The sequence below is a fragment of the Psammomys obesus genome, unplaced genomic scaffold (genome assembly GCF_907164565.1).
Source record: "Psammomys obesus unplaced genomic scaffold, mPsaObe1.curated_primary_1811, whole genome shotgun sequence".
Taxonomy (NCBI): domain Eukaryota; kingdom Metazoa; phylum Chordata; class Mammalia; order Rodentia; family Muridae; genus Psammomys; species Psammomys obesus.
The window spans coordinates 3,942,138-3,957,693 of NW_026596073.1; the positions used below are offsets into that span (position 1 = coordinate 3,942,138).

The 15,556-nt window shown below is 38.0% G+C and overlaps 1 protein-coding gene across 2 annotated transcripts in view; it reads right to left on the reverse strand.

Moving 5' to 3' along the window:
* Positions 1-15,556, reverse strand: part of Nav3 (neuron navigator 3) — a 329,995-nt gene that overhangs the window by 204,456 nt on the left and 109,983 nt on the right. For both annotated transcript variants that reach the window (XM_055626040.1, XM_055626039.1), the window contains exons 4-5: positions 13,831-13,903; positions 10,135-10,318 (exon numbers count right to left, since the gene is read on the reverse strand). In XM_055626040.1, the coding sequence (XP_055482015.1) occupies positions 10,135-10,318; positions 13,831-13,903 (257 nt within the window). The remainder of the gene's footprint in view (positions 1-10,134; positions 10,319-13,830; positions 13,904-15,556) is intronic.

The following is a 15,556-nucleotide window of genomic DNA, read 5'->3' on the forward strand; positions in this document are numbered from 1 at the left end:
AATAAAAAGGATACTTAAAATATACTGAAAAGGAGATAAAGATGTTGCCTCATATACATTTGCAAAGATAACCATTGTCAAAGCTAGAGGCACAAAGTGCAATGGCAGTATCCCTTTTCTGTATTTTAATTCATAATAACACTGTTGTTTTTTTCTCCCCTCCCTCATCTCAATTCCTGCTGACAGATGCCAACATAGCCACTGCAGCACAGACTTCACTGATATTGCCAGTTGTCTTTCCAGGGTCACTCTACAGTTCTTGGCCTGTCTGCCTGCAAGGCTCCGAGCAGCGGAGTTCCTGATGACATATTTAGGAAACACAACTCTGGGGAACATTTCCTGGATCCGACTTAAAAAATTAGACTCTAGGAAACTTTGCCAAGTTAGACTGATCTATCCATTCTCAGTTTCCTTAACTGGAAAGAAAGATTAACGCCCGTGTCCCATGGTTCTGTGATGGCTTTTAAGGATGGAACACAGATATAGACTATTAGAAAGGTGACCAAATCATGGGGGAAGATATAAAAAAATATGATACCCGTCATTATTTCTTCTTACAGTACTTTCTTCACTTCTTTCCTAAATACCGACTTCTCCTGTTTGGGTCCTAGTTTGTAATAAGATTCTTGGATTTCCTCTTTGAGGGCCAACTATATTTCTGACATATAAACACTGGTGATCTCTTGACCCAAGGTCTCTTCATTCATGCATAGCTTTTGGTGATTTATACCATTTAGTCTCATAGGGTTTCATAACTATATACTATAGTTATGACTATATATGATAGTCTCCCTAATGTATATCTGTAAACTATTTCTGACTCAAAGACTCCATTCTCTTAATTACCTTGACCTTCTTACAAACATTCCAAAACTGATATGTGGATAATTGAATTAATTATTTTCTCACTATCAAACCCACTCCTACTTCATGTATTTTCATTTTGGTACTAAGAAATACCTTAGTTCTCACAACTAATGCCAATTCTAGAACCTCCTTTCTAGTCACTCATTCTACTGCAAATCTGTCTCCTTAACCTACTGATACTGCCCTCAAACCACAATCAGAATTAAACTGTCTTTCTCCATCTCCCACAGTACAAGTTTTCCCATGACTCCACTATCACCATCCTCCCTTTACACACAATGCAGCAGACATATTCACTACTTCTGCTGTTTTTATGTCTTCTCAAGGGACACAATAGCTTCCCAGTGTGCTAGGGATAAAAACAAAAGTTCTAACTCTGGAGGGCAAGTCAGTTGTCTTTCTCTGAATGCTGCCCTACAGTTCCACTATCTTCTTTCCCCAGATCCAGCAAAACTGGCCTTTTTCTCTTCTTAAAACAAAACTGACAATACTCTGAGACAGCCAAACAGTAAGTTCTATACGAAGGCATGGTCATCATTTGGCAAGGCCTTTATTGAGTATTTTTACTTAGATTTATAAAAATCCAAGTTCTGTATATTAGTTTTCTTTTTCTAATTTTTCTTCACCTGTCAAAGAATCATGACATATTTCATTGATTTTTAAGAAACTGTTCTAGTTTATTGTTAGGATGGGGTCCTCATGACTACATGATTGTCTCAGACATATTGAAAGCATAATAAATTTCTACTAGATAAATTAAAGGCTCAATCCTCATTCAGAAGGGCAAACAGGATAGACATTGGAAGTAGAAGACAGAAAACAGGACAGGAGCCTTCCACAGAGGGCCTCTGAAAGACTCTACCCATCAGGGTATTGAAGCAGATGCTTCAATATTTGACTCATAGCCAAACTTTGGGCAGAGTGCAGGGAGTATTATGAAAGAAGGGGGAAATAGAAAGATTTGGGGGGGAACAGAAGCTCCACAAGGAGACCAACAAAGCCATAAACTCTGGGCCCAGGGGGGCCTGCAGAGACTGATGAATCAACCAAGGACCATGCATGGAGAGGGCCTAGACCCCTTGCTCAGATGTAGCCCATGGACAGCTCAGTCTTCAAATAGATTCTCTAGTAAGGGGAGCAGAGGCAGTCACTGGCATGAACTTGATTACCTGCTCTTTGATCACCTCTCCCTGGTGAGGTGGCCTTACTAGGATCTCCAAACAGGAGATCCTAAGAGGATCCAAACAGTCCTGATGAGACTTGATCAGCTAGGGTCAGATGGTAAGGGAGGAGGACCTCCCTATAAGCAGATTAGGGAAGGGATGTAGTGGCGGGGGGGGGGGGATTGGGTCCTAGAGGATATGAAGGAAGGGGCTACAGCCGGGATAAAAAAAATGAATAAATTGTAGTAAGTAATAATAAACAAAAAAATTAACTGGTAATATCATTCACTGTGAATCAAAAGACAATGAGCAAACAGATGAACAAAAATTAATTGTCAAGTGACATTTTATTAATTGTAATGTAAAGGATACATTACTAAAAGATTTAAATATGTGTGTAGTTATACTGAATATGAAAAGAGTTGAATATTTTTGTTCTCCTTAATTATAGAGATACAATTACATGGAGACATTTTTACAAGTTTAATAAAATTTAGAAGTGGAATGGACTTGATTGATTAGAGGGTTTGATAAAAGGGGGGACAGAGTTGAGGCTCAGAGTGTTTTCAGTAAACCAATGTAACTGATGATGCATGAGATATAATGTTCAAATGGAAGAAGGAAAGATGAAAATAGCATGTGTGGTGATTATGTGCTAGGTGTTGTCATCTAAACCTGTTCCATGTGCTCTCTCCTACAACCTTATCTAACATTAGAGGCAAGAGCACCAGTTCTCATCCATCTCACTCCACTGCCAACTGCTAGTGAAACTCGAGGGTACCCCCTCTTTAAGGACCAAGCCGTAGAGATATACCTGCAGAGCAGCAGAAGTGTCAGTGGCTGCCTAGTCTTTAAATAATGGAATAGATGCGTACATACAAACAAAATACATACATTACAGATACTCGTATGAACATCTGTGCATGAGCACATGTGTGAGTGCATGCACACATACACATGTGCAGCTGTGCTTTTAATATTAACACCATTAATCTTTTTGGTTTCCCAACTGCCATAAAAGAAAAATTTATGTGTGCCTAGGGATGAAAAGATCATGCTTTTGTTTTCTTAAGATTCATAAATTTTCCTACTTGTTTCCTTTCTCTTAAAGCTTTGAGTCCTTGACTTAAGAAAGGACACACTATAGACCACAACACAGAACTGAGTAAAGTGTCTAATTGAATCCAGGTTCCTGAGGGCTTAAATTACCAAAGCTTCCCTGTCATCCCAAATTAAAGCTCCTTATATACATTTCATGATTTATAACCCCAGGACAAAAAGCTGAAAAGCATCCCAGTTTTAGAGCGCATCTCCCTGAAGAAAATCATGATTCCTGGAAGAGAAGCCCTGAAAGGCAAATATCCTCAATGAAAGAGGACATTTAGGACAATGTGTGTGGCAAGGGTCATGGAGCCTGAGAAGCCTCCCAGGGAACTCAGAGCAAGCATCAAGGGGTTCTGTCAGTCATAGCGACTTCATCCACATGGGAAGTAGATGGCTTTGTTCTTGCTCTCTGAAAATAAAATTGAGACTAGCAATTGACCACCTGGAGATAATCCCCCATGTTCTCAAAATAGTTTTATTTTTTTACTTAAAAAAGGCCACACTTTTACCGTAACTTGTGTCATCCAATTACATATTTAAAAAAAAAAAAACTCGACTTCACGTGCAGTGTTTTTGCATTTAAGTTCTATAAGGCAGAATTCATTTCTTCATGTGATTTGATGTATGGGGTGGTGAATTCTGACAACAGTCTGAAACTAGAGCTGGAAGTCCTTTGATCATCTCAACTGAAATTGAATGAAAAGACTGCTTTTAAGAAAAATCTCCCAAGAGCATGGGCTGGACTCAGGCCCCCTACACATATGAAGCAGTTGTGCAGCTTGGTCTTCATGTGGGTTCCCTAACAATGGGAGCAGGGGTTGGCTCTGACTCTTGCCTTCCTTTGGATCCTTCTCCTCTAGCTGGGCTGCATTGTCAGGCCTCAGCGAGGGCTGACAGTCCTGCTGCGAAGGAATTGAGGTGCCAGGGTGTGTTGGGACACCTGGAGGGCCTTCCTTTCTCTGAGAAGAAAGAGGGAGTGGAGTGGGGTGAGGGGTCATGAGGGTGGGTATGAGGAGATCAGGCTGTAAAGCGATTAAATAAATAAATAAATAAATAAATAAATAAATAAATAAATAATCTCCTCTTTTTTTTTTTTTAACTTTTTGGTAAACAAAAAGACTTTCTTGTATGCTATCATCTTAACAACTTCATATCAACCAGATTGGAATAATTAATTATCTTCTTGATTACTATATCTTACAAGATATTCTACAGAAAACGAATCCATTCATTAACTGGTGTTACTGGTTGAATTCATGTGCTAAGACATGAATGTAGGTCCTCTGGAACAGCAGACAGTGCTCTTCACTGCAAGCCACCTCTTCAGCCCCAAGGGTGTGTATTTGTAGGGTTTTTTTGTTAGATTAGTCATGCTATCAATATATTTATTAGACTCTAATTAAAACCAAATAAACACACTGTGCTATTAATTGTAAATTAGATGTGTCCTTTCTGAATACTTTATCTGTTATCTTATTTGGCTTTTCTAAGCAAAACATGACAGAAGAAATGAGGGTAAGTCATGAGTGGCTTTCAGCTGTCAGTGACATCACAAAGCAAAAGAACTTCATTCATGCTGCCTATTTTTTCTTTCTTTCTTTCGTTCTTCCCTTCCTTCCTTCCTTCCTTCCTTCCTTCCTTCCTCCCTCCCTCCCTCCCTCCCTCTTTCTTTCTTTCCTTCTTTCTTCTTCTTTTTTAAACAATTCTCCAGATGGTAACAATCTTGGAAATCTGTATGTCGTATTTTGAATGCAGAAATCATATCCAAAATCAGAAACGGAATCAGGGACCCAGGCAGCAATAGGAACAGTAGTGATTATCATACACAACATGAAAAAAGAAGATTAACCTAGAATCTATATAGACTAGATAGATATAGAGCATGATACAAGATCTACTACAGAAAACGTGGAGTTTTCTACACACTGGATAATCTCTATTTATTCTAAATGCCACACTGAGACAAATGAGAGCTGAATGTTATGAGTAACGCCAAAAGTGTATTTTAATTAACATCTTATACTAAGTTGATGATTTTATAAAATTTTAATTTTTAAAGGCTTCAAACTTGTAACTATAACTCTTTCTTAATGCTTTCCCCCTTTAACATTTGCATTTTAAATTGACACATAGCGTTTGCACACTTGTGGGGTATGGTATGAGGATTCATTACTTGCATACATTTCATAAGCATTAGATTAGGGTGAATGGCCTGTTTATCCCATTAGATATAAATAATTTTCCTTTTTATTTATTTATTCATTTTTATTTCTATTAATTACAGCTAATTCACTTTGTATACCCCTTGTAGCTTCCTCTCTCCTCCCCTCCCTATCTCACCTTCCCCCCTCTTCTCTACCCACACCCCTCCCCAAGTCCACTGATAGGGGAGGTCTTCCTTTCCTTCCTTCTGATCAAGTCTAACAGTTCTCATCAGGAATGGGTACACTGTTTTCCACTGTGGACTGGTAAGGCTGCTCCCTCCTCAGGGGAGGTGATCAAAGAGCAGGCCAATCAGTTCATGTCAGAGACAGTCTTTGTTCCCATTACTATGGAACCCACTTGGACACTGAACTGCCATGGGATACATCGGTGCAGGGGTTCTAGGTTATCTCCATGAATGGTCCTTGGTTGGAGTATCAGTCTCAGAAAAGACCCCTGAGCCCAGATTTTCTGGTTCTGTTGCTCTCCTTGTGGAGCTCCTGTCCTCTGCTGGTCTTACTATCTCCCCCTTCTTTTATAAGATTCCCTGCACTCTGCCCAAAGTTTGGCTATAAGTCTCAGCATCTGCTTTGATACTCTGCAGGGTAGAGCCTTTCAGAGCACCCCTGTGGTAGGCTCCTGTCCTGTTCCCTGTTTTCTCCTTCTTCTGATGTCCATCCTTTTTCCCTTTCTGAATGGGGATTGAGCATCTTAGCCAGAGTCCTCCTTCTTGATTAGTTTCCTTAGGTGTACAGATTTTAGTATGTTCATCCTATATTATATATCTAATATCCACTTATGAGTGAGTATATACCCTGTGTGCTTTTCTGCTTCTGGAATACCTCACTCAGGATGATCTTTTCTAGTTCCCACCATTTGCCTGCAAATTTCATGATTTCCTTGTTTATCACCCTGCACAAAACTAAAGTCCAAGTGAATTAAAGACCTCAATATAAAACCAGACACACTAAACCTGTTAGAAGAAAAAGTGGGGAAAAGCCTTGAACTCATTGGCACAGGAGACAACTTCCTGAACAGAACACCAACAGCACAGGCTCTAAGAGCAGAAATCAAAAATGGGACCTCATGAAACTGAAAAGCTTCTGTAAAGCAAAAGACATTGTCGTCAGAACAAAATGACTGCCTACAGATTGGGAAAGGATCTTCACCAACCTTCTATCTGACAGAGGATAAATATCCAGAATATATAAAGAACTCAAGAAAGTAAATAGCAACAAATCAATTAATCCAATTAAAAATGGGATAGAGAGCTAAACAGAATTCTCAATAGAGGAATATAGACTGGCAGAGAAACACTTAAAGAAATGCTCAAGTCCTCAGTCATCAAGGAAATGCGAATCAAAACGACCCTGAGATTTCAGCTTACACCCATCAGAATGGCTAAAATGAATAACTCAAGTGACAACACATGCTGGAGAGGATGTGGGGAACCCTCTTCCACTGCTGGTGGGAATGTAAACTTGTACAACCACTCTGGAAATCAATTTGGTGCTTTCTCAGACAATTAAGAATAACGCTTCCTCAAGATCCAGCTATAACACTCCTCAGCATATATCCAAAAGATGCTCAAGTACACAACAAGGACATTTGCTCAACCATGTTTGTAGCAGCTTTATTTGTAATAGCCAGAAGCTGGAAACAGCCCAGAAGCCCCTCGACTGAAGAATGGATGCACAAATTGTGGTACATCTACACAATGGAATATTACTCAGCAATAAATATTTTTTTATGTTAGGAACATGGAAAATCTTCTCTACTAGCTATTTTAAATTATTCAATCAGTTATCATGTGAGCTATTAAACATTAGAAATTATTACTCTTGTCCATCTACACCTGTATCATTAACCATTCCCTCTCCACTTCCCTATCATATTTTTCTCAGTGTTGTCAACAACTATTCTTTTCTCAACTTCTTTGACTTAACTTTCAAAGCTTCATGTATTACCAAGAACCTGTGGCAACTGTCTTTTTGTGTTTTTTACCAAAATTGGAAAGAGTTGCAATACTGATTTGTTGTTACATTTTATTAAAATCCACTATAAAATGAAAAGAAAAATCTGTTGTTATATTTACTTTCTAAATGGTGACATTAAATATAAGGAATAATGAGTGTGGACAAATAAATTTTAATTTAGAAGGTGATCAGAATTTGGAAAAAGAAATGTGAGGATTAATATTCAGTGGGGATGGGAAGACTACAGTCTTTAAATCTTACAGTAGTTAAAGAACAGTCCAAGTACCAACTAGAGTTTTAGCCAAGCCACACTACAGAGAAACATTAGACTGAGCAAAGCACCTTATTAATGTGGACTAATGTGGTCCAATACTAAGGGCCACTTTGCAAGATTCAAACCAGGGAAGGAGGACCTGCTGGGCAGGCTCAGGATTATATACATCTACATATAACTTTCTATGCAAGCTTCTGACATTACATTTTATTTTCTTTAGCAAGTAAGGGGACTGAAGCACAGAGATGTCATGGAAGGCTGAGTACTACCTATCAAAAGCAGCTGTCATCACAGGGGTGACAGGCCTCTCAGTGAATTTCTGGAGGATTCTGCAGCCTCTGTGCATTTCTGTAAGGGATGATGTCGTTGGGGTTAATTCACGTAGGAAGACCCATTTTAACTGTTGGTGGGATAAATGCTCAGGCAGGGATGCTGGCCTCTGCTGAACGGAGGCAGCGAGGTGAGCATGGGCATGCAGCCCTCATCCTGATTGTGGATACTACCTGAGCCTTTTCCTCAAGCTCCTTGACTTCTCTGCCACAATGGCATCGACTTCAAGATGCAGTCGAAAGTAAGCCTTCCTCTTTTAAGGTGTTTTTGTCAGGATGTTACTACAACAAGAGAAAATAAACTAATACCAAAGCGTCTCAGGTTTCATAGTTTGGAATGAGCGGACTTGGGATCCAACCTCGTCCCACATTCTAAAAGTGGGCTTTAATGATTAAATCTCATTTATTTTGTTTATTTTTTTATCTATCTATCTATCTATCTATCTATCTATCTATCTATCTATCTATCTATCTATCTATCTATCTATCTTACAATTTATTCACTTTGTATCCCAGCTGTAGCCCCTTCCTTTGTCCCCTCCCAATCCTTGCCTTCCTCCCTCTTCTCCTCCTATGACCCTACCCAAGTCCACTAATAGGGGAGGTCCTTATTAGGGAACCCACTTGGAGATTGGTCTGTGCAGGGGTTCTAGGTTAGGTCCATGCATGGTCCTTGGTCGGAGTATCAGTCTCAGAAAAGATCTCTGTGCCCAGATTTTTTGGTTCTGTTGTTCTCCTTGTGGAGCTCCTGCCCCCTCTAGGTCTTTCATCTGCCCCTTCTTTCATAAGATTCCCTGCACTCTGCCCAAAGTTGAGTTATGAGTCTCAGCATCTGCTTTGATACACTGCTGGGCAGAATCTTTCAGAGGCCATTTGTGGTAGGCTCTTCTCTCGTTCCCTGTTTTCTCCCTCTTCTGATGTTTACCCCGTTTGCTTTTTTGAATGAGGATTGATCATCTTACCCAGGGTCATCCTTCTTCTTGCTTAGCTTCTTTAAGTGTACAGATTTTAGTATGTTTAACGTATATTTTGTATCTAATATCCACTTATAAGTGTATTCTTTATTGATTCTAATTATGTTTTCATGTCTTGAATCATTTCCTTTTTCTGTTTGAATGTGGATTCCTGTCTTTCCATTATGGCCTCTATTTTTTGTTTGTTTCCTATTTATATGCCTCTACTTGTGCCTCATCATATGCCTCTATTTGTTTGGCTGTATTTGCCTGTATTTCTTTGAGAGCTTTAGAGGATGTAATCAATGTCATGATCAGATAACCTTAAGTGAAAAGCATCACCCTAGATGATCAGGTTTTTTTTTTCAAAAATTTTAAGCTTTATTTATTTTGATGTGTATTTTTATGTGCCTGTGTTATTTTATGTGTACCACATGCATGCAGCTGCCTGCAGAGACCCAAAGCTAAGGGATCACTGGGACTGGAGCTGCAGGTGTTGTGGGCTGCCTGATGTGGGTTCTGGGAATTGAACCTGGTCTACTTACATATATGCTACTAACCACTGAGCGGTCTTTCGAGCCACATCCTAATTAATTTTGATGTAAATATCAGCCAGTTGAACAGTTCGAGAAAACTTTGAGGGCTAAGGCTTTTCTGACAGAAGGCAATGTCTTGTCTCTCCTGCTGGTCTGCCTTTCAGATTTCACTTGCCTCAGTAGCCCCCCAATCACATAGGCTGTACTTACACAGAGCAAAACTCAAGCTACACAAATGCATGCATGTAGTCACATACATATATGAACACAATATATAATCATTAATCTCAGTATGTTCTCACCTACTCAAAAGTACTGTGAACAATAGCCCTTGACTTTTTGAAAGATTTAATAAACTCCAACTATCAGTAAAATGTAATTATATCTCAGGGTACCAGGACACAAAAGGGACGTTGTAAATACTAACATATAACTGACTGGAGGAAGAAACCACAACACATTGCTTCTACCAAGGACATCTTATACAGTGAGACAGACAAAAGTCACCATTAGAAGATAAACAAAAACGTGTGTCCTAAAAATGTGATAGGCCTCTCTTGTCAGATCCAAAGAGGAGGGTTTGAGACCTTCCTTTCACAAGTCACGTATCTGGGTCACGTGAAAATAAAAGCACGTAAGGACAATTTTAAACTCACAATAACTTAAAAAAAAAATCAAACCGCATGTAAACAAACTCATTTCCAGTGTATACCCCGCCTCCCTTCCTTACCTGGACTGCATATCTTGCTGGGGTTTGGCCTGACTGCCTTCTGACTGAGGAGCAGCGTGCGTCACTCGCTGTTGAAGTTCCACCAGGGACTGATAGTACTGCTGCTGATGGTGCTGCTGCTGCTTGTAGCGAGACAAGCTGAAAAACAGCCCTAGAATGGCTTTTAAGTTTCCATTTCTTATTTCTGTATCAAACGGAAAAAATGCAAAACACGGTCACGTGAATTGAATTGATTGTTCTTCCCGTGTGAACCGAAGTCTAGATGTCATTCTCTTAAGCCAGATGTATGAGGCTAAAAATACAAGTTGGTTCCTCTCATTCACAGTTTCAGTTGACTCTGAATTTCTCAGCTCTGCCAACGTTACAAAGTGGCTTCAGATATCACAGAGAGAAGAGCAGCAGAAGGAACAAACCCCACTAAACAAAGATGCTCCATGGGTTGTGTTTTCCTTCTTTTTGGAAGAGGATGTGTTCACTGCCTTGGAGTAACCATTTGATTTTGCACACTGTTTCCCTCCAAAATGCACATAGCTATTGCCCACATAGACTTGGCTATGGAGAAATGATGCTATTTAAATGACCATCATCTTGCACTCACAAATACTAACTTTGTGGGTACATCCCCTAAGATCAAATTGGCTTTACAGAAATCAACATTCTTTCCAAGCTATCATGAGCCAGCCTGGTCACATTTTTGGATGTATATATTTAAAGTATGAACAGGTCTTCAGGAACACATGTCATATCAGTTTTTTAGGTGGAATGCTTTTTTTTTGTTGTTTTTTTACACAATAGTGTTTCTTTTATTTCATGCTATATGCTACTGAATAACACTGATTTTGCTTACATAACCTTAAGGGACTTATTTAATAAATATCAACTGAAGCATATAGGGCTTCTGTATGAGATTTTCCAATGGTGTGTAACAAAACTAGATACACAAATTCAGCTACAACAAAAAAATTAATTTTTAATAATCTTATCTCTAAGTTGAAAACTTCACACAAGCACACAAACTACTTTGACCGTGTCTACACTCATTCTCTTCTTCCAACTGTTGTTGCATAACACCCCACCATGTCCCCATGTCACACTCCTTTTTCTCTTCTGAAGTTATGACTCTATGACCAGGAAAAGTGATGTAAGTTACGCCTAAAAAGAGGCTCCATAAATATGGTCATAGTCTAAATAAAATTAAAAATAAAAACTGCTCCCCTGAGGTGTCACGTCCTCTCCTTCTGGAGCATAAGTACATTAACAAGCTCAGTGGTTTTGCTCACTGATGACTTAGAAGCTAACCCTGGCTATGTAATATAGTTTAATTCATTAAGGGATACCTTGGATTGACCCCCCCTTTTTCAATTCGTATAATTTTTGTACATTTTTTTGACTTTTTTTTCTTTATTAATTACACTTTATTCACTTTGTTTCCCCCCCTGTGGTTCCCTCCCTCCTCCCGTCCCAATCCCTCCCTTCCTCCACCCTCTGCATCCATGCCCTTCCCCAAGTCCACTGATAGGGGCAGACTTCTTTTCCTTTCTTCTGATCCTAGTCAATTAGGTCTCATCAGGAGTGGCTGCGTTGTCTTCTTCTGTGGCCTGGTAATGCTTCTTCCCCCTCAGAGGGAGGTAATTAAAGAGCAGGCCAATCAGTTCATGTCAGAGACAGTCCCTGTTCCTATCACAATGGAATCCACTTGGATACTGAACTGTCATGGGCTACATCTGTGCAGGGGTCTTAGGTTATCTCCATGCATAGTCCAATGAGAAACTATACATTCTTATAATGTCTTAGAGTCATTTTGACCGATGAGCCCACAGTGAGAAAAAAGTGATTTATTTCTCCCTATCAGCTTAAGTGATCCATACAAAAGATTTTTCCACCCCAGTCTTATTATAAGTACACCTAATTTAGAACGCATTTTGACAATGCGTATTTAAAAAAAAAATGAACCAAATAAGTAGTTTTGTATTAATAAACAGTACTGTGTGATACGCGATAGGTATGAAATTAACAATGGAAACATTTCTTGCTTGCTTTTAGTTACTTATACAGCAAAATCCAGTCAGGGAGGAATTTTATTCAAATTCTATTCTATGTAATTGAACTAGTTGTTAGATTTTAATCTCAGCCTGTTAGCCACTGAATAGCTAATTAAATTATACAATATAGTGTTTGTTTCATCCATATATAAAAGCATAATGGAAAATTAAAATATGGAGAAAACTGAGAAAATAAAATAATTTGTTAAATAGCTATTATATTGCAGAAAGTCACAGCCTTTCTATTCCAGTAAAATGAAATTTTAAAAACTTAAAACTGTTCAATATTTGTAATTTTAGTCACAGAAAAACATTTTCAAAGCAAATCAGTTACAGGAAAAATTAAATGTTTAAAGTATTTTCTAGTCTCCATTAAAAAATTAAAGACATTAGCTTCATAATTATTGTCACTAGTGCAGGTTCCAAATTCTTGTAGTTGATTTTACTGTTTTAGGAGTTTTGTGAATATTTCCTAATAATACTGTAAAATCACTTCTTATTTAGAACTAGTAAAAATCCAGTTAGACAAAAACTTTCTTATCTTATAAATATAACTAATAATTATAATATAACTAATCTTATAAATATAACTAGTTGATAAATATAACTAATAATAAAACAAATACACAAATATATGAAGGGAAGGAAAAAATGTGTAGCAATGTTGGGTAATGGGGGAAGAATGGAAGAATGCAGGAATAGAAGCATCATTTCATTTGATTTTGGCAAAAGTTGTGCTATGTATGTTGGAGTTTTGAAAATGTCACCTTTGTATGAGAGAAAGTTTCTGAACACAGAAACAAATGGGGGAAAAAAACAGTTCAAACTTTTTTTAGGTTGGCATATTATAATTTAGTATAATTTAATTTTGATTAAAATTAATTGTCACAACTCTGGTCACCTCCCTCTGAGGGGTACAGCCTTGCCAGACCACAATGCAACCAGTCTGATGAGACCTGATAGGCTAGGGTCAGATGGAAGGCGAGGAGGACCATCCTTATCAGTGGAGTAGGGGAGGGGCACAGAGGGGAAGAGAGAGAGAGAGGATGGGAGTGGGAGGAGACAAGCGAAGGGGACACAGCTCGGATAAAAGTGGAATAAATTGTAATAAATGACAATAATTATAATAAAAAAGATAAAAAATTAATTGTCAGTCTGACATGTAATAGTCTCAACATATTTACAAATAGTACTTAGTAATACTCTCAGTCTAAGCATTTAAGATCTCATTGTCATGTACACAAACTTATATACATTTGACTGTCATTGTTACCTTAATCATATCATAGAAATATTAGTGGTAAAACATTTGTCCATGAATTACATTATTAACAGGTATTTATATACAATTATTATCATGTATATAAATCTATCCATCTATTTACAAAGTTAATAATCTCTGTATTAGTAATAATATATAACTGCTATGTTGATTCATCTCCATCCCCCACATTAACATAAAGAGCAATTCTAGAAAATACAAAAATATCTAAATAATATAATAATACTACTAGCCACCATGTTTGCTCTATGCATCAATAAATTTCCTTCATTATTCACTGAGGAGGTCTGCATGCCAACAATACATTTTAAACACTAACAATACTGTTTCAGAACTCCTGATGCCATTTATGATCATGATACAGTGTCTTACCTTCAGCAGATAGACCTTGAACATTTACTCCTCGGGCTGCTAGAAAACTAAGGCAGACATCAACATTTTCAATCTGCAACATGAAAAACAGTGAAAAGCCCACTTAGAGGATTATTCTTCAGTAAGGACATGAGCGAAACAAGAAAAAAAAAAAAGAAGTAATACTTCACATTCATTTCATTCTAGAGAGAGTTACCAGAGTTTTACTAGAATTATCTTGGCTGAATACAGAGTGACCATAAAGCTTCCATTGTCCATTTTGGTACTTGCAAACAATTGATAAAAGCATAATTAAGAATGGCATTCTTGAATCATAGCAACCCACCTACGTATTACAAGACTAGATCTGTGTTTTACAAATAAGTCTCAATGAAAACATCCATATGAGATGAGACCGCAGCATTATAATTACTAGCATATTAGGATGTGGGATACTGAACTCAGTTAGAAGCTTGATAAAGGAGATGTGTTAGATATAATAAATTAGGCATTTTTTTATTCTAAACCATAGAAAGAATATTCTTTTAAAAGTTGTATTTGCATTCTGACAGCTAAGAAAGCCCGTGGTTAAATGCAACTACCTTTACTATTTTTTAATTACATTCTTATATTAATCACAGTTCATTCATTTTGTATTCCAGCTATAGCCCTCTCCCTCATTCCCTCCTAATCCCACCTTCCTTTCTTCATCTCCTCCCATGCCCCTTTGCAAGTCCACTGATAGGGGAGGTCCTTCTCCCTTTCCATCTGATCATAGCTTATCAGGTCTCATCAGGACTGGCTGCAATGTCCTTCTCTATGGCCTGGCAAGGCTGCTCCATTGATTGTTGAGTGTTTTAATATTCTAAAAATTGTGCATGATAAGTTAAAGAAGACATTTAAAGCTAATATTTATGTTTTATTAACAACTCATCAAAAGGCACACATAAGCACACATAAAGTTCTGCCAGTGTCCTCTATGGCTCAGTATCAAAGGAAGGCTGACATGTGTCTGCAAAAATAACAATATATTCAATAGTTAATCTATACAAATGTGCATACTACATTCTTTCTTTAGTATAATGTTGTGCATGAGGAAATCTAAGTCATAGCATAGAATGAGCTATTTTTTTCTCGCTCAGAAATAAAGTCAAGGCATACACATTTGCTTTGGAAAAATTTATATTGATAAAATAGCACTATTGAAAGTATTTCATTATAAAAATAATAGAGCTGAAAAGACGATCAAAGAGTGACCTAATACATATCATTCCATCCTCAACATCTGAGTCTTAAGGAAGGTTATGTACATCAGAACCTTTCTCAGGCTATTTCCTATTAGAAAACCGAAGAAATAAGAAAAGAAAAAAGGTCTAGAGCAGATGGATTTATAGGTAAGAACACTTCCAGTGCACACATGAAGACTAAGTTCAAATCTTCAGGACCCAAGTAAAACATTGAATGTGATCATGACAACTGCAATCCCAGTGCTGGGGTCAGGCAGAGGTGGATACAGAAGGGTCATAGAGACATACCTTCTGTTGGCCAAACTCCTGGGGCAGAGAGACTATCTCAGGGTAATGAACTGGTGAGTGATACAGGTCATCTGCCTTCCTTCCTTTAGTTTGACTGAAGGCATCAAGATATACTTGTTGAGACTCCATCACTCACATTTATTTGGGTGTTTTTAAAATATGGTAGTGTGTGTGTGTGTGTGTGTGTGTGTGTGTGTGTGTGTGTGTGTGTG